Source organism: Gadus morhua, chromosome 9, assembly GCF_902167405.1.
Source record: "Gadus morhua chromosome 9, gadMor3.0, whole genome shotgun sequence".
Taxonomy (NCBI): Eukaryota; Metazoa; Chordata; class Actinopteri; order Gadiformes; family Gadidae; genus Gadus; species Gadus morhua.
The window spans coordinates 22722397-22748450 of record NC_044056.1 but is presented as its reverse complement, the minus strand read 5'-3'; the positions used below and the strand labels follow the sequence as shown (position 1 = coordinate 22748450).

The following is a 26054-nucleotide window of genomic DNA, read 5'->3' as shown; positions in this document are numbered from 1 at the left end:
CCCACACGCACGCACAGACACACAGACACAGACACACACACACACACACACACACGCACACACGCACACGGTGCATTTCGCTGCTAAAACAACAACAAAAAAATATTCCCTCAAATATTATTACTTTCAAAACGTTGGCCAAAATGGCCAATAATATCATTTTTTATTTGGGATGCTTCTAGGACATTTTGGGTGGATTTTGAACGGTATGTGGGGGGCACGTTTTTTGCAGGACCTGGCAACCCTGCGCTGTTGCCCGAGATCTGGATCCACCCCGGCGTGGTGCCGTCTCCTTTTGACCTTTTGACCCCAGACTTCTGGGGGAATAGCTGAATCAATTCATTAGTCAATCAGAAGCATGTAAATATCTTCCCGGTGGCGTAAGAGGACAAACAAGGTGTTCTTCAACATCTACGCTTCCAGGCGATTGCAACGGTGCCACACATGAGCATATTCAAACATGTTTAATGGTAGTAATTAGCTGTCGAAATTGGAGGCCTTAATCAATACTGAGCAGCTATTGATTTGCTTCCCGATAAAGATTTGTCACAAATGACATGTTATTTAGTATCTACACGTTGAGCTGAGTCCAATGACACCAAGAACGACACTCTAGCTAATGGTAACATGTATTTTACATGGTACACCTAGGTCTAGGACATGATCTCGGTGTAGCAAGAGGCCGAGCTTGATCTCATTGGACTCAGCTTAACGTGTAGATGCTAATTAACATGTAATTTGTCAAAAATCTCCATCGGGAAGCAAATCTATAGCTGGTCATTATTGATAAAGGCCTCCAAAATCGACAGCTAATTACTACCCCGAAACATATTCAAATATGATCATGTGTGGCATTGTTGCAATCGTCTCGAAACGTAGATGTCAAAGGACACCTTGTTTGCTCTGTTGCACCACCGGGAAGATATTTTCATACTTCTAATGGATTGATTCATATTTTAAGGTTCTCGGAGTGAGACTTTAAGCGGCTGCAGCAGAAGTGTTGAGACGAAAGATGATATCAAGACATTAATAGAATATTCCCATTCACATTATGATTCTTCGTCGTAACATCCGACCAAACATCCTTTACATTCACAGAGCGAAGATTATGAAAGTCCAGGCTCAGCAAGTGCTCCATCTCGTTGCACCTGCACCCAGCGGCTCGCTTGCAAGATTTTGGCCTGAAGTTCTTCCCAGACCTATACCCTAACAGTCCAATATGCATATCTGAGAATCAGGCCTCTCTTCAATAATGACAAAATGTAATGAGAGAAATACAGATTCACTTTTTGTTATCTCATAAGCGGCGTGGTGCCGGCTCCTTTTGACCTTTTGACCCCAGACTTCAAAGACGTGGCCACAGGCCAGCGGTGTCTACACACATTAAGCCACAAATGTACACCTCCATCCCGCAAAATATGGGGCCTAGAAACTAACCTCTGTCTTATGTACATTGACTGTACTGTTGGAGGTCACGCCCCTTTTCCAGCCTTTTCGAGATAGCTAGGGATGCTAAAATGTTGACACACATTTCCCGGGGCCCCGAGAACGACATATGCAAGATTTGTAGTTCTAGCCCATAGAGAAAAAAAGTTTTCCCAAATGGACTGTCATTTGGACAAAGCCCCTTCAGAAGTGTTGCCTGCGAGACCTAATGGTTCAGAATGTGGTGGAAAAAAAGTTTTTGAGATAGGAAGGTCCTACCGCCCTGAAATTTGAATACCATATTCTAGGGCCTAACTGGGACCCCCGCACCGAAACTTGGCCCGGTCGGACCCCGAGTGCAGGAAGGGGGGGCCTGGACTTTCATAATCTTCGCTCTGTGAATGTAAAGGATGTTTGGTCGGATGTTACGACGAAGAATCATAATGTGAATGGGAATATTCTATAAATCTCTTGATATCATCTTTCGTCTCAACACTTCTGCTGCAGCCACTTAAAGTCTCACTCCGAGAACCTTAAAATATGAATCAATCCATTAGAAGTATGAAAATATCTTCCCCGGTGGTGCAACAGAGCAAACAAGGTGTCCTTTGACATCTACGTTTCGAGACGATTGCAACAGTGCCACACATGATCATATTTGAATATGTTTCGGGGTAGTAATTAGCTGTCGATTTTGGAGGCCTTTATCAATAATGACCAGCTATAGATTTGCTTCCCGATGGAGATTTTTGACAAATTACATGTTAATTAGCATCTACACGTTAAGCTGAGTCCAATGAGATCAAGCTTGGCCTCTTGCTACACCGAGATCATGTCCTAGACCTAGGTGTACCATGTAAAATACATGTTACCATTAGCTAGAGTGTCGTTCTTGGTGTCATTGGACTCAGCTCAACGTGTAGATGCTAAATAACATGTCATTTGTGACAAATCTTTACCTGGAAGCAAATCAATAGCTGCTCATTATTGACTAAGGCCTCCAATTTCGACAGCTAATTACTACCATTAAACATGTTCGAATATGCTCATGTGTGGCACCGTTGCAAGCGTAGATGTTGAAGGACACCTTGTTTGTCCTCTTACGCCACCGGGAAGATATTTACATGCTTCTGATTGACTAATGAATTGATTCAGCTATTCCCCCAGAAGTCTGGGGTCAAAAGGTAAAAAGGAGACGGCACCACGCCGGGGTGGATCCAGATCTCGGGCAACAGCGCAGGGTTGCCAGGTCCTGCAAAAAACGTGCCCCCCACATACCGTTCAAAATCCACCCAAAATGTCCTAAAAGCATCCCAAATAAAAAATGATATTATTGGCCATTTTGGCCAACGTTTTGAAAGTAATAATATTTGAGGGAATATTTTGTTGTTGTTGTTTTAGCAGCGAAATGCACCGTGTGCGTGTGTGTGTGTGTTTGTGTGTGTGTTTGTGTGTGTGTGTGTCTGTCTCTGTGTGTCTGTGCGTGCGCGTGTGTGCTTGTGTGTGCTTGTGTGTGTGTGTCTGTGCGTGTGCGTGCGTGTGTGTGTGTGTATAACACGCTATTTTATGTTGAAATGCGACGTAATCCAGTGTTCACGAAACGTACACTGTCAACGTAGGTATGCTTTTGGCGACTGGGTTGGCTCTCAGATATACGTGTTTCTAACAAGATGATATCATTAAAAGTTACATAAAGTAACAGTTTAATAACGCAAACGCAGGAAGCACGTGAGCTGCTAGTTTAGCGAAAGCAACCTGACGTCGTTGAAACATGGGAGCGAGCCGATCAAATCCTAATAACTATAAAACTAAAGATCAGACACAATCACTGACTGAAGATTATGCAAGTAAAAAGTACATTTCTCGCTAGAAATGTTATTAGAAACACGTTTAACGGTGAATCGGTCCTAAAATATTGCATTTCCCATTCAGATAATAAAGATTAATAAAGATCATACACATTCACTGACTGAAGATTATGTAAGGAAAATGTACATTTCTCGCTAGAAATGTCAAGAGAAACGCGTTTAATGGTGTATCTGTCCTAAAATATTGCATTTCCCATTCAGATAATAAAGATTAATATAAGCTACGCCGTGTTCCGGAGCCGCGGGGGATTCTGGGAATTGGGGTTCTCAGTTGACAAATGGGGCTTTTGTTAACTTGTTTTGTTGTTAGGATTAAGTGGAGTTAATGGGTTCGGGATGTTATGTGGTTGTGTGTTGTTCTATTAACATTGTTCGTGTGTTCATTATTGTCGACACCGTCACCGAGAGTGACGTGACCATCGTTTCGTGCAGCTGTTCCGTGTTGAAGTCTCGTTCAATAAAAACCAACTCTCGTTGTCGAGCGTGCCCCCCCCTACAAACGTGTCTCCCCCCCCCTCAACAAACGTGTCCCCCCCCCCCCCCCCCCCCCCTACAATCGTGTGTCCCCCCCACTCAACAAACGTGTCTCCCCGCCCCCCCCCCCCTCCCCGGTCAACAACAGTCCCCCCCCCCCCCCCCCCCCCCCCCCCTAAACAATCGTGTCCACAATTTGCCGCGAAAGCCGTGAAACCCAAACCCCGAAACCCGCCTCCACAGCGGCACACGTGGATAATGTAGGTATAACACGCGTTTTTTTACGTTGAAATGCTACGTATCCAGTGTTCATGGAAACGTACACCGTCGACGTATTTTCTAGGCGACTGGGTTGTCTCTACAGTACATTTACATGCAACGCTGTAGACACCTCTGTAGACACCCCTCATAATACATGAATTCCATTTTGATTTTGAATCCCAACAGGTTCCTATCTGATTTCCCCAATGTATCTGAATTCACTGTGATTCAATTTGGATTAAACCAAAATAGTTTCCTGAATTACAAAATAGTACAAACATAAAGCATTTGCCAATCTGAAGTATATATGCCAGAGATCAGAAAGTCATATAACAAAGGTTACATGACTTGAGTTTTTTTTACCACAAGTCTCTACCATTTGAGACTTGTGGTATCTACCATTTGAGAATGCGCTGTGTGTGAATAAGGATGACATCAGAGTTAAGCTCGGACAGGAGGGGACAAAACAAAATTAAGGCTGAGGTACACAAAGACCTGCTACTCATGGGGAACTCTCTGTTTGCTATTTGGTCTCTTATCACACAAACACACACACACACACACACACACACACACACACACACACACACACACACACACACACACACACACACACACACACACACACACACACACACACACACACACACACACACACACACACACACACACACAAACAAGCGAAAACATTCAGAGAAAAGAGCTGTGCCAAAAACTTTTGGAGAACATTATCTACGACAAAAGACAACAGCAACAACATAATAACATCCTTAAATCAAGGAAACACCAAATTTCTACGAAGAAACTAAGAAACATGTAATCATGTCGTTAATCATGTCATTAAAAATAATAAAATAATAATAACATGGACATAACATAAATCATATAAGATATATACCATACAACCTATATGGGTAATGTATATCAACAACACAGTGATAACCCCCTGGACTTCCAGTTCCTAAACTTTGGTTTACTTGGACGGTTAGAAAGATCCCGGCTATCAGGGTGACATTGGAGGGACCACATGAGGGGTGACTCACCACGCCATGCAGGGTGGGGGGGATCAGGCCGCAGTACACCGGAATGTAGGCACTGCACACACACGCCTGTTCCAAGGAGAGAGGAACAGTCAACACAACAAGTCACTGCTGGGAGAACTCCAAAAGTACCTGGTCATTAAAACAACACTTGGGGATTTGTTACATGATCCATTTTTTGACAAAAAGGGAAAAACATGTTTATGTTCATGTTATGTTCCCTGTGGTTGATCACATTGTCACCTCTCACCTAGTGAGATTTATTGTGTGCCCTTAAAATGGAAAATGGATTTATGACACGTTAACTCGGCATGACGATTCCTATTGACGCGTTGCCGGATTTTTTTGGTTTATATAGTTATGAGATGTCTTGATTCAGAAGCAAACCTATGAATAACAACCCTTTTGAACTTTGCACAGTTAACCAGTTGGTTGCATTTGGTTGCCATAATGGGTTATTTTTTCAAATAATACTAACTTGAACGACTTCGTCTGTACTGTTGAACACGGACACTAGGACATTCTCCCCGTCTGCCACCCGGGTGAGGGAGATGCCAAGGCGTCCCGTGGCGCGGTGATGGGCATCAGGCGGCAGGGTGCGATGCAGCATGTGGCGCATGATCTTCACCAGGTTGAAAGAAGGGTGCATTGGACCGAGGAATCGTTTCCTAGCCTCCTTTGCAACCCCTATGATGCCTGCCCCAGTTTCCCCTGTTAATACAAAAAGGCCTAGGTTATACATCAGCTTCAATAAATGCGTTCGGATTTAAGATCTTTGGTTTTGTAATTATTGATCTTTTGAATAATTATAATCTATTGCATATTAAACACACACATACAGAATCATAAATAAATACACCACGTTTTAACAACACTGTTCTAAACTTTTCTTGTTTAAGTAATTTATTTAGTTTAAGTGATTATTTATACTTTGTCTTTAAGTGCTTTTTCTTTTACATTAATTACATACATTTCACATACTTTACCCGTGAAATCCGCAATAAAGACGTTATCCAAATATGCTCCGCATATTCTTACAGTGTCATACATAGGGTGAGTAGTGGTGTAAAAATACTTGCTTCTAGTGGGAGCATCGTTTGATAGAGGCGAATATCGTTTGATAGAGGTCAGCAGATCGAAATCGCTACCAAACACATATGGGTAGCATTTTCTGATAGGAACCAGGGTAGCATGATTCAATAGACTCTATTATCGAGTCGCATTACGGTAGCAAAATCTGACAAGGGAGCATAGATTGGCATTACACCGGGTCTGATCAGTACCTACCCAGACAAACTCCGGTTACCAGCGCGGTGGCAGTGAGCGCTCCGGCCGAAGCACCGTACACATGCCGAGCGTTCTCCACTAGGAACGGGGCTTGCTCCTGCAAACAACTGGCCACTCCGACATGGTAAATACCCAGGAACCCGCAACCCGCAAAGGAGATGTTCCATGGAGAGTCTAAAGGAAACATGTTTCTGGCTCACTAAAATTGTATAAAAATGTAGTTTTGAATGAAAAACGGTGTTTATTCTAATCCAAACATCTCATCTATTCACATCTATTCATATATTCGTCTATTCTATCCCAAGGCCAACTCTACTCCATGCCGGTAACTTTGTGGTTGTTGTTGCTGTCCTAGGAAAGCCTATGGCTGTTTGATCTCAGATAAGAGGCTGTGCGTTATGACTCGTTGTTGCTGTTGCGGACGATGTCAGGACACCGGGACTTCCAGGAGAGGCTGTTGATAGAAACCTCAGGACACACAGCGACCAGTGGGTCATAACGTCGATATTCCTGGTATATCACCGGCACTGTTTACCAACTAAGCGAGATTTTCACAATACTGAGTGAGAGAGGGAGAGAAAGAGAGAGAGAGGGGAGGGGGGAGAGAGGGGGAGAGAGAGAGAGAGTGAGAGAGAGAGAGAGAGAGAGAGAGAGAGGGGGGAGAGAGGGGGAGAGAGAGAGAGACACGGGGAGAGAGAGAGAGAGAGAGAGGGGGGAGAGAGGGGGAGAGAGAGAGACACGGGGAGAGAGAGGGGGGGAGAGAGAGGGGGAGAGAGAAAAAAAGAGAGAGAGAGGGGAGGGGGGGAAGAGAGAGAGAACAGAGAGAGACACAGGGAGGGAAAACGAGAGAAGGGAGAGAGAGGGAGAGAAAGAGAGAGAGAGAGAGGGGAGGGGGGGAAGAGAGAGAGAGAGAGAGAGAGAGAGAGAGAGAGAGAGAGAGAGAGAGAGAGAGAGAGAGAGGGGAGGGGGGGAAGAGAGAGAGAGAACAGAGAGAGACACAGGGAGGGAAAGCAAGAGAAGGGAGAGAGAGCGAGAGAGGGAGAGAGAGAGAGAGAGAGAGAGAGAGAGAGAGAGAGAGAGAGAGAGAGAGAGAGAGAGAGAGAGAGAGAGAGAGAGAGAGAGAGAGAGGGGAGGAGGGAGAAGAGAGAGAGAGAGAGAGAGGAGAGAGAGAGAGAACAGAGAGACACGGGGAGAGAGAGAGAGAAAAGAGAGAGAGAGAGAGAGAGAGAGAGAGTGTGTGTGTGTGTGTGTGTGTGTGTGTGTGTGTGTGTGTGTGTGTGTGGTGTGTGTTGTGTCCTATGAATATGGTTGTGGTGACGCCTCTTGTTGTGTCATTTCCCAATGTATTTGACTATCAATTATAAAGAACAGGTTTAATGAAAATAAATTAACCAATACATAAATAATGAGCTCAATAATGTTTGTTTTTATTTGTTTCTTTCCTTATATGAATCAATATATAACCATATATTTTCACACCATAAATAATCAACCCTACTCTAAATCTGAATCTTCAAAATCACAAAATCAACTAAACCTCCTATCCCGGTGTTTGCAGCGTTTTTTATTTTTTCGTATGAAACTGCAGTATTGATATATTGGAATGGTTTGTTTCATGATTAGGGGTAGGCCTACCTCACGATACGATACGAGATGCCTACATGGCCCGCGATGCCGATAATATCACAATGCCTCAATTCTGCAATAATCAATGTATTGTTAGGCAATCCTACGATGCATCACGATCACGATATATGCTCAAAGACTAATACCACTGTGAAAACATAAAATGGTAAAGTGCTTGATTTCGGTCTTTATTCATGAGTTTTTCATTTAGCCTACTCTTCTTTGGTTAGTGGTTAACCTCAGTTCAAGTTTCCTTCATTCATGTGTTGGGCGCAACTCGGGGAGCAGGGAAATCTCTTTAGAGCGCATTATTTTATTAGTTAAAATATCAATATTTGTCTAATTCTTGAGGAATAAAGTATAACAATGCAAAAAAAAAAAAAAAAAAGTATATATAGAAAAATATTATATCGATATTCGGCGCAAGTTTATTGGTCGTCATATCGCACGAAGAAGGGCGACAATATATCGCCGTATCGATATTTTGTGCATCCCATTCATGAAGCTTTACATCGGAAGTACAAATGACAACAGTGCTGTCCCGGTCCCGCCTCGAGTTGAAACTTTGGCGGCTTTATCTTGGAGATGCTCACTTTATTTCCACGACCGGCCGAATCTAACGACCGCCGTCGAAAGCTGCAGAAAGACGAAGACACCGCCCGCTGGGGTAGAGCAGGATAAAGAACCCAGTGCACCATGTATTTTGTTTCTCCAACACAAGGAAGTACGACCCACATTTGTGACGCAAAGCAGCCCGACAGAGATGCGCCTTCAGTACTAGACAAGTCTTTAAAGGGATTTCTTTACATGCATAATGATGTCTTCGGAAGGTGTAAAGTACAGTATTACTCAGGACTAACTGTTGGGTTTTAGATTTAGCGTTAGGTTAATACAACACAGAAAAGGCTATGCGCGAATGCGTCAACGTGCTCCCATCCTTGGGACCGTCGATCTGTCAACAATGAGTTCAAATTTGATTCAATTTCATCTTGACAATAGTGAATGGTCGGTGGGTTAAACACTAGACTGCACTTTAGTTTTTAGATGCAAAAAAAAAAAGCAAAGAGTGAACTCTCTGAAGCGGAAACAAAGCAGATGTTTGAACTGGACCAAGGGGACTCTGCAAGTGACAACATAAAGAACAACATTTTAAAACAGAGAACCCTTCTATGCACAAACAATGTTGCATAGACATCGGATTGCATCTCCAGGGCACAAACAAGCGAACTAAGAAAACGGTGTCTTGCCTCATACGGCTCCCACAGAGGACGGTGCCACAGGACTGGTCATGCAAGCGGTGGACAGCTTGAAGGACACGCTGGGATGTCCGGCAGCCACCCCGAAAGATATGAGGATGCGACCAATGTGGAGGCCCCTTCGTTGTCCGGGTCCTTAAGCATCACTGACATGTGTCCCTCTGCCTCAGCAACACTCCCTCCTTCTCCTCCTCATCCTCCTCCATAGTCTGCCTCTTTCTCCCCCACTGCCCCCGAACATAGACTCTTATCCGTGCTCACTGATATCAGGTTGACCCTGGACGTTTACCGGGCTGGAGCCGCCGCGCTGCCTGTCCTGTGGAGCTTCGTCCCGGAGCAGCTTATGGAGCTGCAGTACCTGAGGCTCGGTGTCAGAGGATGATCAAGGCCTGGAAGAAGCACTGCCCATCGTACCCCATCCTCACACGGCTGCGCTCGCTGGCTATCCGAGGTACTCAAAGCAGGCATCTCCATGTTGTTACTGTCAAAGATAATCTTATAACCCTTAACAGTTGACGATTTGAGGTTAACAACCAATGTCAGTTTAAGTACTACAGCATCCCTGTGCTGTTTCTTTATCACAGTTAATTCATCGCTTTATGCTGATGGACACTTCGGACATTTCCATGATAAGTTCCTCCCTTTTTTGGTCACATGATAAACACTTATTTACCAGTCCAAAGAGATAATTATTGGAATACAAATTAATGTATTGTCTAACAGTAATGATGGTTCTAATCATGTCTGATTTAGAGGCAGGAGTAAAAGTCCCTGAACCCGTTATATAAACCAATCAGGTGTATGATAGAAAATAATGGGGGGAGAAACCTTGACAGTTACAGACAAGCTATAACGGTTGCAGCTGTTCAGACTTAATGTGGAGTTGAATATGAAACAATGCTGTAATGAAAATGAGTCATGCAGTGATGACGTTTATTCAGGTGGGGGCAGCAGGGGGCTTCCTTTCGGCCGTCTTTGTTATCAGCATTTTCATCCTAGTTTTGTTATTAACACCTGAATAAAAGAACAACAGATGGGTTAGAAATTAAGAAGAAGGAGACAAGGAAGATATTGGATATTATGGCAAGGCCACTCAGGAGTCATTTATATAAAGAATATGAATACAAAACACAAAGGAGTCCTCAGTCATGGGAAAACTCAAAGGTGACAGCCCCAAGTCCTGAGATAAACATCCGCCAACACTCAGTCATAAGTGCATTAAAAGCAGAGGAAAGGAATTGTTTAGTGTTCACTGCTTTCACTGTTTTCAGGTGTAAGTCTGTGTCTGTCTATATTCATAAATTCTGAATCCCGTCAGATTGTCAGATTGCCCCCCGTTTATTTACCAATCTGATCACTATTATTTGGATCCTGCAGACAAAACCTTTGAATAACTTATTTAAGGACACTTCGAACAGCAAAGTATTTGATATAACCATGATCATGGGAAGTTACAAGCAGCAATTTATCAAGCGTACATTCAATGCGACAATGGGCTTGTACATTATCTTATAGGGAAACTTTCACATCGCGCGCAGTAACAACAAAGGTGACAAAGTTGAGGGAGTGACCATCGAGGAGCGTTTCTGACTGGCCAGGGCGAAAGTCAGCCATGGCGGGAGAGGCCAAGTTAACTTGCCATACACTATGGGTGAAGTGGACATGTCTGCAAGGCGGCATGCAAGGCAGCAAGACAGTTAAAGGAATCTAAACAACAAAGAAGTCAGTCGATTGGCCTCAGTAGCAGACTTGGTTGCTGCAGTGGAATGCAACGCCTTTCAATTCGAGAGAGTAAGGCCGGTATCCCTAAGTCCAAGGAGAATGTATGCAATTCCTTTCAATTGACTACTGATTATACAATAAGGTTTATAAAATTTGAAATTATTGTTTGATTAATTTTTCCAAGAGAGTGTTTATAATATCTCCTTTAAAGATTGGACATAGATCTGTGCAGGAAAAGACAGTGAATAGTGAAATGGTTGAAACATGGCACTGATGACGAGATCCAGCCTTTATTTTCTTCTCCTGCTCCTCTGAAGGCCACTGTCTCCATGGACTCCGAGGGGGGTTCCTCTGCCAGCCTCCTCACCGCGCTGCCTGCCTCCTTCTCCTCTCTCTCTCTCCTGGAGCACCTGGACGTCTCCTTCAACCGGCTGTCCGTCCTGCCACCCTGCCTGCTCAGCCTCCCCCTGCTCTCCTCTCTGCTGCTCGGCCACAACTGTCTTTCCTCCCTCCCCCCCGACATGGGGGGCTGGCCTCCCTCCGCCTACCTCTCCCTCCTGGGCAACCGGCTGCTGGCTCTGCCCCCGAGCCTGGGCCAGCTGCAAGCGCTGCAGACGCTGGACGTCCTCGCACAACCTGATCACTGCCCTGCCCGATGAGATCGGCGCCCTGGGGGCGCTGGTCACCCTGGAGCTCTCCCACAACCAGCTGAGGCAGCTGCCAGAGACCATGGGTAAGGGGGCGAGGGCCATGGGTAAGGGGGTAAGGGGGTAAGGGGTCGAGGGCCATGGGTAAGGGGGCAAGGGCATGGGTAAGGGGGTAAGGGGGCGAGGGCCATGGGTAAGGGGGTGAGGGGCAATATTGCATACTGGCTTAAAAATACTTTATGATGAATAACTACTGTGATATAAAATAAAAATCTATGACTCTTTAATCCCAGCTGGCCAAAGTACAGGACACGGGACAAAGGAAAAGGAGTGTCTCAATACCAATGAGAGATCCGGACGTACATCCAAGACTTTTAAAACCAGTTCCAGGTGGAAGCGTGAGCAGGGTTAAGAATGGGTGTCGTCCTCTGATGTCCGTCCACAGGCTCCCTGCGCTCCCTCACCCAGCTGGTCGTCCATAGCAACGAGCTGCGCCTCCTCCCGGCCTGTCTGCACCAGCTCCCCCTGTTGAGGACGGACTCCCCGCAACAACCCTCTGGGACGACCTCCGACCCTCCACCGCTCCCCCCCTGGCCCCAGGTGAGGCAGAGAGGAGCCCCTGGCAAGCCGCTGGATTCAGAGCGTTCTAAGGTTAATGTGACTCACCACCATCTTTTACTTCCAGTCCAAGAAGAAAAGAACATTCCGGAATTGCACCTGGGGTCCAGTCAACACAGGTCTCAGCTCTCTCTAATAAGATGTTATTTTTGTGTACAATTATTTAACTAGTTATTTGCAAATCAAATAAATTCAAGTTATTCTGAATTTATTTCTTCTGTGCACTGTCCTCAGCTTCAGTGTTTCGCCTGCTGGTTGTCACGTGTTCCTGCCGGGGGGGGCGGAGCTTCTCTTCCCCCCCGGTTGCTTGGCAACCACCTCAAGACTAGAATGGTTCCAACAGAAGGCCAACAGGAAGTGGGTGTGGCTAGAAGAGCACGATATCCTCCTCAGCCACCCGCTGGAGCTCAGACCCCATGGAATGAAGTTCCTCAAGGTAAATCGGAGACAAAAGTGACACATCGACCCTAATGTTGTTAAAACCATGCTGGAAGTTACCTTTCTGCATTAATGTCTCTACTTTAACGCAATTTCCTTAAGTGATGTTGCGTCTAGGACTGATTAAAAAAAAGCACACAATGGTTGTAGACAATTAATGTATTTAATATATTCATATACAAGTCTCTCTAGCAGAGTGAGCCCAGAATAAAGGTCCGCAGAGCTATTTAAACCATTTCACATCCTCACATCCCCACATTGCCAATTTTCAATGATCAAATAAAATATTGTTAAACCCCATCAATCCCCACTTTCTGATCCCGCCATGCCCCCCGGTGGTGCCCCCCCTCCCAGCCCGTCGAGGTGTGTGTGCCGTTCCACCGCAGGAGGAGACGGGAGGTGGCGGTGCGGACATACGGCGAGGGGCGCTGGAGCACGCTGGCCACCGAAGTCAGGAGAGGAAGCCCCAGTAACAGCTGTCACCCCGGGGGAGCTCCAGTTAGGGTAACCCCTCCACCGGTGCCTCTAACCATCACTGCTTGATAGGGGGGGGATCACAGCCTAGGGTACCTCTCCATACCATATGCGATTCATGGCCTGCAATGCCGATTATTTTGCGATACAGCCAATCTGCAATAATCAATATATTGTTAGACAAACGATACATCACGATATATGTCTAGCGATGAAAGCAAAATGAAGTGTCAAGTACTGGATTTCGGTCTTTGTGCATGATCCATTATGAGTTTTTCAGTTACTCGTCTTTGGTTAGTTAACTTCAGTTTCAAGTTTCCTTCATTCATGTGCTGAGCCCCACCTCGTGGAGCAGGGAAATCTGTTTAGAAGACCTTATTTTATAATTAAAATATAATTATTTGGGGTATAATTGCTGTCTAACTATTCAGGAATAAAGCATCAAAATGCAAAAGAAATTCTTAGGAAATATATATACATAGAATTAAAAAATATAAAATTGATATTTAGCACCAGTGTATCGACAAATTGCACGATGGGCGACGTTATATCGCCGTATGGATATTTAGTCCCACCCTGGTATTTAGTCCCACCCCTGGTATTTAGTCCCACCCTGGTATTTGATACCACCCTGGCTCTATCTCCTTTAGCGCTCCCGGGACCTTTACCAACTGGAAAAGTTCTACAATTCCGTCTTCTATGTCACTATGAAAGAGAACCGGTATGGTTGTAACGGCGTCATTATGTTGACTTGAACAAAGTTGTTCTTTGGTTTTGTATGTATTTAGTGCATGCTTGGTCCTTAAGCAGGTCGTAAAGACAACAGAAATGTGCCCTTGGTCAAAAACTGTGGAAACTTTGCAGTGTGTATTTAACCTAAACTTTCATTCAACATACTTATGTAGTAAAAGATCCACACAAAGATATGTTGTTGGTGCTAAAAATACATTCCCAAGGGAAGGGCTCTACTTCTCTGGTCCCCCTGCCCCCCCAGCTGGCCTGCTCCTCGGTGGGACACTTCTCCTGGTTCCTGGCCGTGGCTCGGCCGCCGCTGGACAGCTGCTCCGTCACGCCACAGGGGGCGCTGTTAGTGTCCAGGGCAGACCCCGGGATCAAGCTGCACTTCCCGCCGAATTCCACTCTGCAGATCCGGACCGTCACGCTCCAGGTAGAGATGCAGCGGAGAGACCTCAGGACATCCAAAGTTTAATAAACTCAAGGGGTTATGTACAACAGGTGTTGTGGTTTATACACTGCAGGTGTTGCAGGTGTCGCTGACTGAGATCCAGGGACTCTGTGGTGACCCCCAGGCCAGGGTCAGTCCTCTGCTCTGCCTTTCCCAGACCCCCAGTAGGAATTTCCTGCAGCCGGTCAAAGTCCAGATCCCTCTGCCGTCTGGAGTCACAGGTAGCTAGCCTGATGCTTATTTGATTCCCCAAAAATGAGTAATGGCTCATTGGCTTGTTCAGAGTTCACTTAGGCCCAATCCCATTTCTCCCTTTACCCCTTAGAAACAAGGGGGAGGGGTAGGGGTAAGGGGTAGAAATGGGATTGGGCCTTAGACTCTGCATAGCCACCCCCTCCCACCCCTCATACGCACTTGTTGTATGTTGTACGTCATGGCACTTAATGTATGCACTTATTGTATCTTGTTTGTCCTGGCACTTAAAAAAGTACTGAGTTATTGGTGCTTGCTCTATGAACATCCTTACTGTACCGACAGTGATATATTGTTGTTTCTCCTTCCGACAAATGTACTTATTGTACGTCACTTTGGATCAAAGCGTCGGCCTAATGTCCTAAATGTTAATGTAAACTACATGAAGAAAACAATAGTTGAATAGATTGATTGACGTTAACAGATCGAACCAAGGAAATTCATTCATGAGCTCCTGGGCCTGTTTCCCTCCGATCCACACATACTGCGAGCCCTGCTATTAATCAGGTCTGGAGTGCTGTGAGCAGTGACACCGTGAATTACGCCTCAGAGCTACCCTGTTATTTGGAGTAGCCGTTGGCATTGGCTGATTCAGTAAGAGGGAGAAGCAATGTCTGAAGCAAACATAAAAGCTTCTGAAGTGGTGCCCAGGAAGACGATGTGATTCACCAGTGTCGTAAATATGCTGCGTTGTGTTCCAAAAGGTCCTTCATAGGGTAAGGGTTGGTTTAAGTGTGTTGTTAGACGTGGCTTCACACACTGTCTTCAGTGATTCTGTTTGGTCCGGACGTGTCTCTGTGGCTGTTTCTATTGTTGTCTCCATGGCAATGTTTCATTGCAATCAGAGGTGCGACTGCATGGGTTCCTACATTTTGAGAATATTTCCCTGCGGGAGATCACTCCACTTCATACTGGTCACCAGGTTCTCCTCTGTATTTATAATGAATTACAACCTAATCAACCACACTTGGATCACCACTGACTGAATGTACACTGCCATGAAACCCGTTACAGATTTAGCATAGGACCCCACCTGTAAGTATGGCCCCATGATACAGCAGAAACATTCATTATAAAGCAGCCCTTGTTTAAAGGATGAATAATAAATGTTGTGCTGAGCCCCATGTCCACAGGCACTAGAGGCACACGATTAATGACCCTTATTGCCGGAGTGTCGACATGAATCTTAGGGGCCATTCACACTAGGGCCGCGGCCCCGTGCCCGAGCTCATTTGCATACTAAAGTCTAGAACGTTTGGCTAGTGTGACCACGCCATCCGCATTCCAGCACGGAACAGCCCCTTGGCCACGGCACACTTGGGAGGAGGTGGCCGTGGCCAAAGTACAGATGCTAATGAGATGACACGCGCACACGCGCGGATACGCAACGTGAGCTGGATGACGTCCTTGCGTGACCCTTCTTTCTTTATAGGTCCATGCCCTTCTTCCCCACAACAATCATTTTAAACAATGGCGACAAGCGGTTCACGAGTGGGTTTACGTTGGTGCGATAGTGAAGTCGAGGGTGTTTACTTGATTTGGGCCGACGACAGCATTCAGTCGCAGCTGGACACCACGCTTGGTGATGACGTATTTATCGTATTACGACGTGATGACGTATGTATGAAGGAGCAATCATGCCCAGGCCACGGCCTTTGGGAGCAGTGTTGACCACGGGCCAGCGTGGGGAGGGGGGGGAATCGTGCTGAATCTTCCTGCAGCACGGAACAGGCAAACTTGCCTAGTGTGAGTGCGCCCTTAAGGCCAGCCGCATTCCAAACACGCTCTGTCTAACGCTACGTTGCACTGTGTCCGGTAGGTTGTGGTTCGGAGGGTTTGTCCCTGAACTAAAAGGGCCAGGTTTGGAGGCCGTTTGCTGGATAGATTCAATCTACCAGCCTACCCACTGGACTGAAGCAAACGTTGCTCATCTAGCCGTCATACATCTTGGTGGACACGCCTACCTGTGATGTCAGAAGCTGCTTGTAATGGCTAATCACACTCACACACATGGTGGTAATAATATGTCCCCTTTAATTGCTTTATCTAGACTTTATTACACATTACAAGGTAATGTGAATGGTAGATGATTGCTATCTTTACTCTTTATTACACATTACATGTTCATGTGAATGGTAGATAATGGCAATCTATCCACATTACACGGTAATGTGAATGGTAGATAATTGCTATCTTTACACTTTTATTACACATTACATGGTCATGTGAGTAGTAGATAATTGCTATGTAGTCTTTAGGAGGTCCCTCTGGAGGTGGTTCAGGAGATCAGGCTTCATAGCAGAGCAGGTCTAGAGGAGAGAGGTCATGAGCTCAGCTCCCCAACGTCATCACAGCTTCACATGGTCAGGGAGCTCACCTGGCAGAATAGGACAGATAAGTGAGCTGATGGTCCTCTGAGTGGCTTTTGTAGAGTTGAAGTGGTAGATTCTGGATCAGTAAGCTGCTGGTCGTTCTCCATGTTAAAACATTTTTCAAAAGGTCTTTTTTTTTCAATAGAAGCTTTTTTGTTTTGTTATAGAAACTGGATTTCAGTGACCGAATACAAATAGGAATTAGTCACTATTTATTTGGATTTCAGAGTTTAGAGAAATTGTTGACACAGATTTGGGCATGTATAAGAAACAGAGGGCAATTTCTGCATCGATAAGACTAATAATAGGGTAATGTGTAAAGGCAGAACATTCGAAACGATCAGGCACAGAGACATTTATTAAGAATCAGTAATGCTACATCTAGCTACATCCATAGATCTTTTATGTCACATGCCTAATCCTAGCCCTATAAAACTCCTCTCACTATCACTGCTAGCAATGTCATCTAATTGATGTTTATGTTGCCAAACTAGGAGGGAGAGTTTATGCAAGATTCTTCCATCAGAAATCCTCATCATAGCTTTCTCAATGCATGTTTCTGTCTCCCCCTAGTGGTGCAGTAGGGGGCATTCAGTTGCTTCATAAGCTTAGAAGGTTTCCTTAATGATTTAAACTCGGTGGAAATACAATATGTCAAATATTATCTTTATGGAGTGATGGTTTTAACCATTTCAATAGTAGGCACATATTTCTAATCCTATACATTTGACATCTACATGGTATTGGTGTGATGCCGGCTGTGGTTAACAAGCCTCTGCCGGTGTTGTGGTTGTGCAGGCCTCACGGTGGACATGTCCTGCCTCCACCTCCTCCACAGAGACCCGGACACCCAGAGCTGGACGGACGTCACGGCCAACGTGTCCCTCAGCATCACTCACCTGTACGCCATCTTCTAACATCACACACTTCTCCTGGTACGGTGATGTCTTTTACTAGTCATGACTGTGTTATTTGGTCATAATACTTTGTTTCTTAAGTACTCAATGTTTATAGATCATATCGATTTATTTATGGCATTTTGGGACTTTATGGAAAAAACTGTTGAGAGGGATAGGAAGAGCAGACTGAACGAGAAGAGATTGACATGTATATATTATTATCACATATTCTAGGTTAATAATATAATATATTACCTAGGTATATATTTTACCTAGGTTACAGATATTATATGTTAGTATGTTAGGGGTGGGAATCAAAGGATACCGATAATATCGCGCCACAGTGATTCTGCAGTCATCAATATATTGTTAGACAATCCTATAATGATACATCCCGATATATGTCTAGCGATGAATATAAAATGACTGTGAAAAGGTTAAGGCCTGGGTCTTTATTCATGGTCCGATATGAGTTTTTCAGTTACTCGTTAAATAAAAACATCAATATTTTGGGCGATATTTCCTGTCTAACTCTTCAGGAATAAAGCATAACAATAATTAGAAAAATATTATTTAGATAATTAGCGCAAGTGTATCGATTCTTGTATCGCACGAAAAAGGGCGACGATATATTGCCCCACCCCTAATATTATTATAGGATATTATGTATAGGTTGTTATTACAATATTGTTATGGATTATATGTAACAGAGGGGAAGCTGGGTCCAGGCAGAGGCCTAGTGAGTCTGCTGTCTCAGTGAGTGCCTGTGGTTGCAGGTACTGGCTGTGGTACACCACCCTGCGCTGTGTGAGCGGTGTGGTGCGCAGAGTGTACCAGCGGCTCAAGCAGTTCAGAGTGCAGTTCCTGGTGCTCCAAAGAACCACGGATCCCACCCAGGTTCTGCTCCAGTGTCTCCCCACCAACAAGGTGACCGCGCTTCTCTCTTCAGGAAAGTAGATGAGTCATGTCCTACTTGGATTACGATATTGTGCTGTTATTGTCATAGCAATGGTGTATATTAATGGTGTTTTGATTATGACGGTAATTCTCAGGTCTCATAGAGTCAACGTTAAAGTATCATTGGCTAAGGTGGCACAAAAACATGGTCTTCTAGAAGCCATACCTTTAATACACAGGTATGTATTATCATGTACCTTTTTGAGCTGTATTATGTTAAACAGATGAGTCTGAGTAACATAAACACTAGGATCAGTTAGGCAGTTGGGCGGCAGAAGCTCAGGAGGTAGAGCGGTTGACTGGTAACTAGAAGTTTGCTGGAGTGTTGAGGTGTCCCTGAGCAAGACGCCTCACCCCGACTGCTCCTGACGTGCTGGCTGTCGCCCTGCGTGACTCCGCCATCAATGTGTGAATGAATGGTTGTAAATTCCCTTTGGATGACAGCGTCTGCAAAATCCCCTTAATGTACATGCATTTGGTGTGAACCAGGTGGACGGCCGAGTGCAGTCTCTGTCGGGTCTTTACGACGGCCCGCAGCCCTCTGACCTGTGCGACATGCTGGAAGGAGAGCAGTTCTTCGCAGGCTTCGAGCGGGGCCTGGACGTCAGCGCAGGTTTGAAGTCCTCGCCTTCCTTGCTTTTTCTGCTTTCTTTGTAATCCCGTGTCAACATGCCGGGATCGCCTCACAACATGTGATCGCCGTTATGCAGTGACAGCCTGGACGCCACAGGAAGTCAGTTTGAGATAAGGTGCTGTTCTCAGTGGTGGAGGCTTGTGATGTCATGCTGGTGTGTTGTGTTGCAGACAGACCCGACTGTGTGGCCGGGAGGCTGTCCTTCGTGTTCTACTCCAGTCTGAAGAACCTGAAGGAGGTGTTTGTGAGTCCAGTCCAGGGCCACGAGCGGCCGGTCAGGGGACAAGTAAGAGCAGGAGGGAAATGGATCCATTACATTGTAGGCCGCCGATGGCTTCTTCTGAAGAGTCGACTGGCAGCTCGTAGTTCTACAGTATAGTACCGTATTTTCCGCACTATAAGGCGCACCGGATTATAAGGCACACCTTCAATGAATGAATGGCCTATTTTAGAACTGTTATCATATATAGGGCGCACCGGATTATAAGGCGCATAGAATAGAAGATACTGCAGTCAAACGTTTGACTGGAGTTGTGTTATGCATCCACTAGACCGTGATGTGCTAAAGAGAATGTCATAATAAACAGATAAAGTCAAACTTTATAAGCGTTCTGACAACTCCGTTCACTCCCATGGTAACGATGTTCAAACGTTAATGTGCATATTAACAATATCTCCGAGCCTTGTTCACTCTTCTCCCAAACGTGGATGGGAACTGTCCCCTGATTCAGTAAACACGTAGTAGAAGAAACAGTCTGACCAGACACTAAATCAAACGTTAGTGCATCCACAATATAGTAACTCTCGAAATTCTTCAATTTGTTAGTGCATTCAAAAAAACTCAACGTTGTTCAAACATTAATGTGCATATTCACAATATCTCCAGACTTGTTCAGTTGTAAACACGTAAAAGAAACACATTCTGATACCGCTAATTCAAACGTTAGTGCATAACTCAACATTGTTCAGTTACGTGTAACACGTAAAGCTCACTTTTTCAGTTCATTCCCCGTCCACGAATCCCTCGAATTCTTCTTTTTCAGTCTCCGAATTGAACAGTTGGGCGAGCCTACGGCATCCAACATGCACGGCTCCCTCTCGTCATTATCCGAGTCATTGTCACTGCTGTTACCTGGCAGTTCAGTGATTATTCCTGCCTTCGTGAAAGCTCGGACCACAGTTGAGACTGATGTATAAGCCCAGGCATCCACGATCCATTGGCAGATAGTGGCGTATGTCGCCCGGCGCTGTCTCCCCGTCTTGGTGAACGTGTGTTCGCCTTCTAGGTGTTCGTGTGGTCGCCATATAAGGCGCTCCGTATTATAAGGCGCACTGTCGTTTTTTGAGAAAATTAAAGGCTTTTAAGTGCACCTTTATAGTGCGGAAAATACGGTACATATTGATGAACTGAGTACTCTGAGCACTGATACTAAGTATAAAAGTACCGTAGTGTAAAAAGTATTAAAAAAAAATCATCCTTTTGTCTCCTATATTTTAATAGGAGGCCATAGAAACAATGTTTTATTGTGAGTGTGATGTTTTTTTATCGTTCAATTTTTACTATGACTCTGTACCACTGGGACAGAGCCTGGTTCCTCTGCTCCACTGGGATAGAGCCTGGTTCCTCTGCTCCACTGGGACAGAGCCTGGTTCCTCTGCTCCACTGGGATAGAGCCTGGTTCCTCTGCTCCACTGAGACAGAGCCTGGTTCCTCTCTGCTCCACTGGGACAGAGCCTGGTTCCTCTGCTCCTCTGGGACAGAGCCTGGTTCCTCTGCTCCTCTGGGACAGAGCCTGGTTCCTCTGCTCCTCTGGGACAGAACCTGGTTCCTCTGATCCTCTGGGACAGAGCCTGGTTCCTCTGGGACAGAGCCTGGTTCCTCTGCTCCTCTGGGACAGAGCCTGGTTCCTCTGGGACAGAGCCTGGTTCCTCTGCTCCTCTGGGACAGAGCCTGGTTCCTCTGCTCCTCTGGGACAGAGCCTGGTTCCTCTCTGCTCCTCTGGGACAGAGCCTGGTTCCTCTGCTCCTCTGGGACAGAGCCTGGTTCCTCTGCTCCTCTGGGACAGAGCCTGGTTCCTCTGCGCCACTGGGACAGAGCCTGGTTCCTCTGCTCCTCTGGGACAGAGCCTGGTTCCTCTGTACCACTGGGACAGAGCCTGGTTCCTCTGCTCCTCTGGGACAGAGCCTGGTTCCTCTGTACCACTGGGACAGAGCCTGGTTCCTCTGCTCCTCTGGGACAGAGCCTGGTTCCTCTGCTCCTCTGGGACAGAGCCTGGTTCCTCTGCTCCTCTGGGATAGCGTTAAGCCAGGCTCCTCTCTGCTCCCCTCTGCTCCTCTCTGCTCCAGGTGTCCTTCTACAGAGGAGAGGTTCCCGAGGACCTCCCGGAGGAGCTGGTTCAGAGGAGGAAAGGTCACGACAGTCAGTGGCTGGCGACCCTGCCTCTGAAGCTCCCTGTGAGTTCACACACTTATCATAGTCGTTCAATTCAATCCAACTTTATTTGTAAAGCTCTGCATCACAGTTAAAGTCTCAAAGGGCCTTCCAGGCCATATAGTTTTAATAATATCGTATCGGTCTGTTACAAATGTACTGTACGGTCTGACTTGTCATCAGAGATTACGGATAAATACAGGCTTCTCTGACAACGATGCCACAGCCAGTATGTTCTCCTTTAAAATGTCTGTTCTGGGTCAGAATGTTTCTTTGTGTTTTGGCCTGTGTGTTACGATACAATATTATCAGAATATCCCGGGTTGACAGATATGATAGAAATTGGCATACCAACAGAGGGGGCTGCAGCCTTGAAAGCAAGCAAACACACTGGATCCACTGAGATTGTATCGGATTCTACCCCCAGAAAACGGGAAACCTTTAAAAGATGGAGACATTTTAGAGCCCAGAAGGAGTTCAAGACAGATGAGCTGGTTTATCATTTTTACCAACAATAACATCTTGCAAAAACATACATAAGCTGAAAACGTACTGTGTAGCACTTATCGTCGCTTGTCTTTGCCGAAATAGAATTGCACGTGTCTAAAAGTCGAACGTTGCTTTCGGCTCGTACCGGGGATGACTGCAGTGCCCATTTTAAACGCTCAGTGTCAATGTTGCTTATTATGCCATTAAGTCAGGATCTATCTAAATATCGTTTTTCTGGTAAAGGATGATAATTGTGTGATAATAAAGGAAATAGGGTGTGCCTCCTTTTGGGTTTGTTGTGCTATCAATTGGCTCTATGTATAATCTAAATATCGGAATATGTTTTCAAATGGTACATATTTATGTATTTCATTTTTTACATTCAACATTAAGGTCAGCTGTGTAATTTGTGATTACATTGGGAGGTGCCCATAGCTCTGCAGAGAACATTATACAACGATATATTAAAATACGTTAAAATAACCCCACTCGCTCCACAAATAACCTCCTCCATGCTGCTGCTGCGGTCAGCGCTCCTTCATATCATTTATTGATGTTTATTCCCCTCCTGAGGCTCTGAGCTGGAAGGAGCAGGCCAACGGCGCCGAGGAGCGCCAGCACCCCCCTCTCGACCTGGGCGACCCGGAGAGCGGCTACCTGACGGAGGCCAACCTGCTGGCCATCTCCCTGCAGATCGGGCAGGACTGGCGCTCCATCGGCATCAACCTGGACCTGAGCTTCCAGGAGCTGGAGCGCCTCGCCTTCAAGCACAGGTCTGTCTGCCGGCCCGGTCTTCATCCGGTCCTCATCCAGCACAAACGGTCCGCCCTAACACTAACTGACTGTCTGCTAGTTCTTAGGGATTTAGAATCGATTTGCTCTTTAAGACGCAGTTTAAAGAACAGTTAGGGGTGAGGCCTCTTTGCACCATGATGCGTACTGGTGTTCCGCGGACATGGGATCGAACCCTCACCCTTTCTGCTAGCACACTCCCCATATCCACTAAAGCAGGGGATCGCAATTGGGGGTACTTTGGAGTGCTGCAGCGGGTTTCTCCTGAAAGTATAATTTTTTGAAATTGGTTGAAACGTAAATCTGACAAAGAAAACATATCCAGAAACACCAAAATGTCGGCAGAAGTGAGGGATATATTTGAATGGGATACATGCTCTGGCCCTCCTCTGGCATTGTGGCGTTGAAGCACAGGCCAATCTTTCTCACAAAATTGTGAGTATTTGCAGCCTTTTATGTTCATGTTTACACTGTCAAATAGAACACACGCACATTAATTATGTCCATTATTTTATTTTTCGGGGGGTAGTACTCAGAAGTATTGTTTAAGCGGTCCCACAATACACAAGTCACAATATAAAACCATTTGCTTTACTTGTTTTATGAATTGTAATCTGCTCTAAAGATTCCTGCACTGTTTTGGCTATGTCCTTATTGCTGAATGCACTTACTGTAATTAGTTTATTTACTTTGGACCGAATTCCCTACTAAGAAATTGCTATGTAATGTAATCTTCCCAAAATTCAAGTTTAGATTCAGTTTAGATGGGAGCGAGCAAACGTATCTGAAAAGCAATTCTTTCCCTATTTCTGGGCTATTTCTGGATGCGTGTTTGCGTGCATGTGGGCCTGACCCAGTAAATGTCTTTGAAATCCTCAAAAGGGGGGCTGTGTGTGTATGTGTGAGAGAGATCAGTTTGCACATGTTTGATTAGCAGAGGTGACTCTAGTGGAAGATAAGCGGATAGCAGGGAGTTTGATTGTCAGTTTTACTCTCATCAGTCAATCCTCCTCCCAAGCCATCTGGGACAATGCAGGGGATAACACATGCACACACACTCGCAGACATTCTCTCCTCTTCTCTCTCTCTCCTCTCTCTCTCTCTCTCTCTCTCTCTCTCTCTCTCTCTCTCTCTCTCCTCTCTCTCTCTCTCTCTCTCCTCTCTCTCTCTCTCTCTCTCTCCTCTCTCTCTTCTCTCTCTCTCTCTCTCTCTCTCTCTCTCTCTCTCTCTCTCTCTCTCTCTCTCTGACATGCACACTGTAACACACGCTCTCACATGTGCTGAGGGGCCCTCCCCCGCAGTCGGTCATATTCTAGAGTCCACCCACCCGCTCTGCTCTCGCTGTGCATACCTAGAGGCGGAGACGGGGAGGAGACCCATTTTGAGAGGTGTTACTCCTCCCCTAAGCAGAAAAGTAAGGCTTTTCATAGAAACAAGTGCCAAGCATTTTCAATTGCTAGGTCACAATTGCTACCCATTCCCCAGATACAACAAAGATAGCTATAGTAAGGAGGCCTCGTGGGAGGACCAACACAGGCTACTTATTACACTGATCATGGATCCTTAAATGAACGAGGGGACGGGTAATGGACTCGGCTAGTGAGGATAACTCCCACTGACTGTGGACCCTGTTCTCCGAGCTGGCAGCGTAAATACACTGACTCATTGGGAGTCATCCTCACTAGTTTAGTCTACTGCTCCATGCCCTGGTACATTTAAGGAGCAGACAGCTAATTAGTGATCTGAGCGACACCGTTGTTTGTTCTAGGATGAGGGCGATAGGTAAAGGGTGTATTGCGTTTGTCATTCTGTACCAAGGTCCTGGGGTTTGGTTTGGTTTGGCTTCACAAGTCTTGTCTCATTAAAGTCTCTTTCTTCTCTCCCCATTTTTGTCTCTCTCTGTGTCTCTCCTTCTCTGTGTCTCTCCTTCTCTGTGTCTCTCTCTCTGTGTCTCTCTCGCTGTCTCTCTCTCTCTCTCTGTGTCTGTGTCTGTGTCTGTGTCTCTGTCTCTGTCTCTGTCTTTCTCGCTCTCTCTGTGTGTGTCTCTCTCTGTGTCTCTCCACCAGGGACGATCTGGGGGCCCTGGTGCTGGAGATGCTGTTCCTGGGGGCGCGGGGCCGGGGGGAGGGTCCTGTGGGTCGTGGGGCGGTGCCCCGGCTGGTGGAGGCCATGGTGAAGAGTGAAAGGCAGGACCTGGCCGACGAGATCCAAGACATTGTGAGCCTGGGGAAGACCAAGTACAGCGCGTCCCTTAGGCGCGTGGGCCTGGAGGAAGAGGTCTCCCCTCCCCCTCCGCCACAATAAGAGCCCCACAGAGAGTTTGACGAGGGTCACGTCAGGGCGGTCACAGATCGCTGACCTTTCCCCGGACCGACCACGTGTCCCTGTCCATCTCGCCGCTGTCGTCCAAATGCAAACATCTCCTTCTATCGCACAACATTGACCCGGGCTGCGAGCGGCTGCCGGTGCCGATAATGTGCAGCAAGCTACCAGCTGAGGTCACCACTCAAATGTCTCGCTACGGCCCAGAGGACACGCTCTGGCCTTGTGGTCTCATTCTTTTATTTATTTATGTTCATATTTATGCCGGCCCGCCCTACAAACATGTTTGTCCAGCATCCTTCTTTCCATGTTACTGAATGGAAGGAAAGAAAACCGTGTAAACTGAGTTTGTCTTGTAGTATGGATGGAAGTGGTGTAAGTGAGTATCTAATCGAACGTTTGTAATTTATTGAATAACTACAACTGTGCCTTGGTTCTAATATAAACCATTTTAGCAGTGAAATCCTCTTGGATATGCTTACTCTGAATGTTTTTAATGAAATGTAAATATTTTGTAATTCCGTATGTTTCATGAGCAGCCTACATTCATTGATGAATACAATATTTTTCTATTTATAATTCTA

General features: G+C 45.8%; 2 protein-coding genes across 2 annotated transcripts in view; one reads left to right on the top strand and one right to left on the bottom strand.

The window, feature by feature from the left end:
• pnpla2 (patatin-like phospholipase domain containing 2) overlaps nt 1-6859 on the bottom strand; it is an 11869-nt gene extending 5010 nt beyond the window's left edge. Inside the window, exons 1-3 of the mRNA XM_030366779.1 lie at nt 6356-6859; nt 5547-5779; nt 5072-5137 (exon numbers count right to left, since the gene is read on the bottom strand). Of these exons, the coding sequence (XP_030222639.1) occupies nt 5072-5137; nt 5547-5779; nt 6356-6542 (486 nt within the window). The 5' untranslated portion in view covers nt 6543-6859. The remainder of the gene's footprint in view (nt 1-5071; nt 5138-5546; nt 5780-6355) is intronic.
• pidd1 (p53-induced death domain protein 1) lies at nt 6780-26054 on the top strand. Its single transcript, XM_030366164.1, is given in 23 exon segments — nt 6780-6843; nt 9247-9346; nt 9408-9441; nt 9444-9477; nt 9480-9607; nt 9609-9656; nt 9658-9688; nt 11277-11290; nt 11292-11585; nt 11587-11692; nt 12052-12343; nt 12459-12660; nt 13017-13166; nt 14131-14304; nt 14396-14543; nt 17745-17860; nt 17862-17881; nt 18622-18772; nt 19292-19415; nt 19607-19722; nt 21783-21890; nt 22930-23129; nt 25215-26054. Coding segments are annotated over 23 exon segments (2892 nt in total). The 3' UTR covers nt 25453-26054.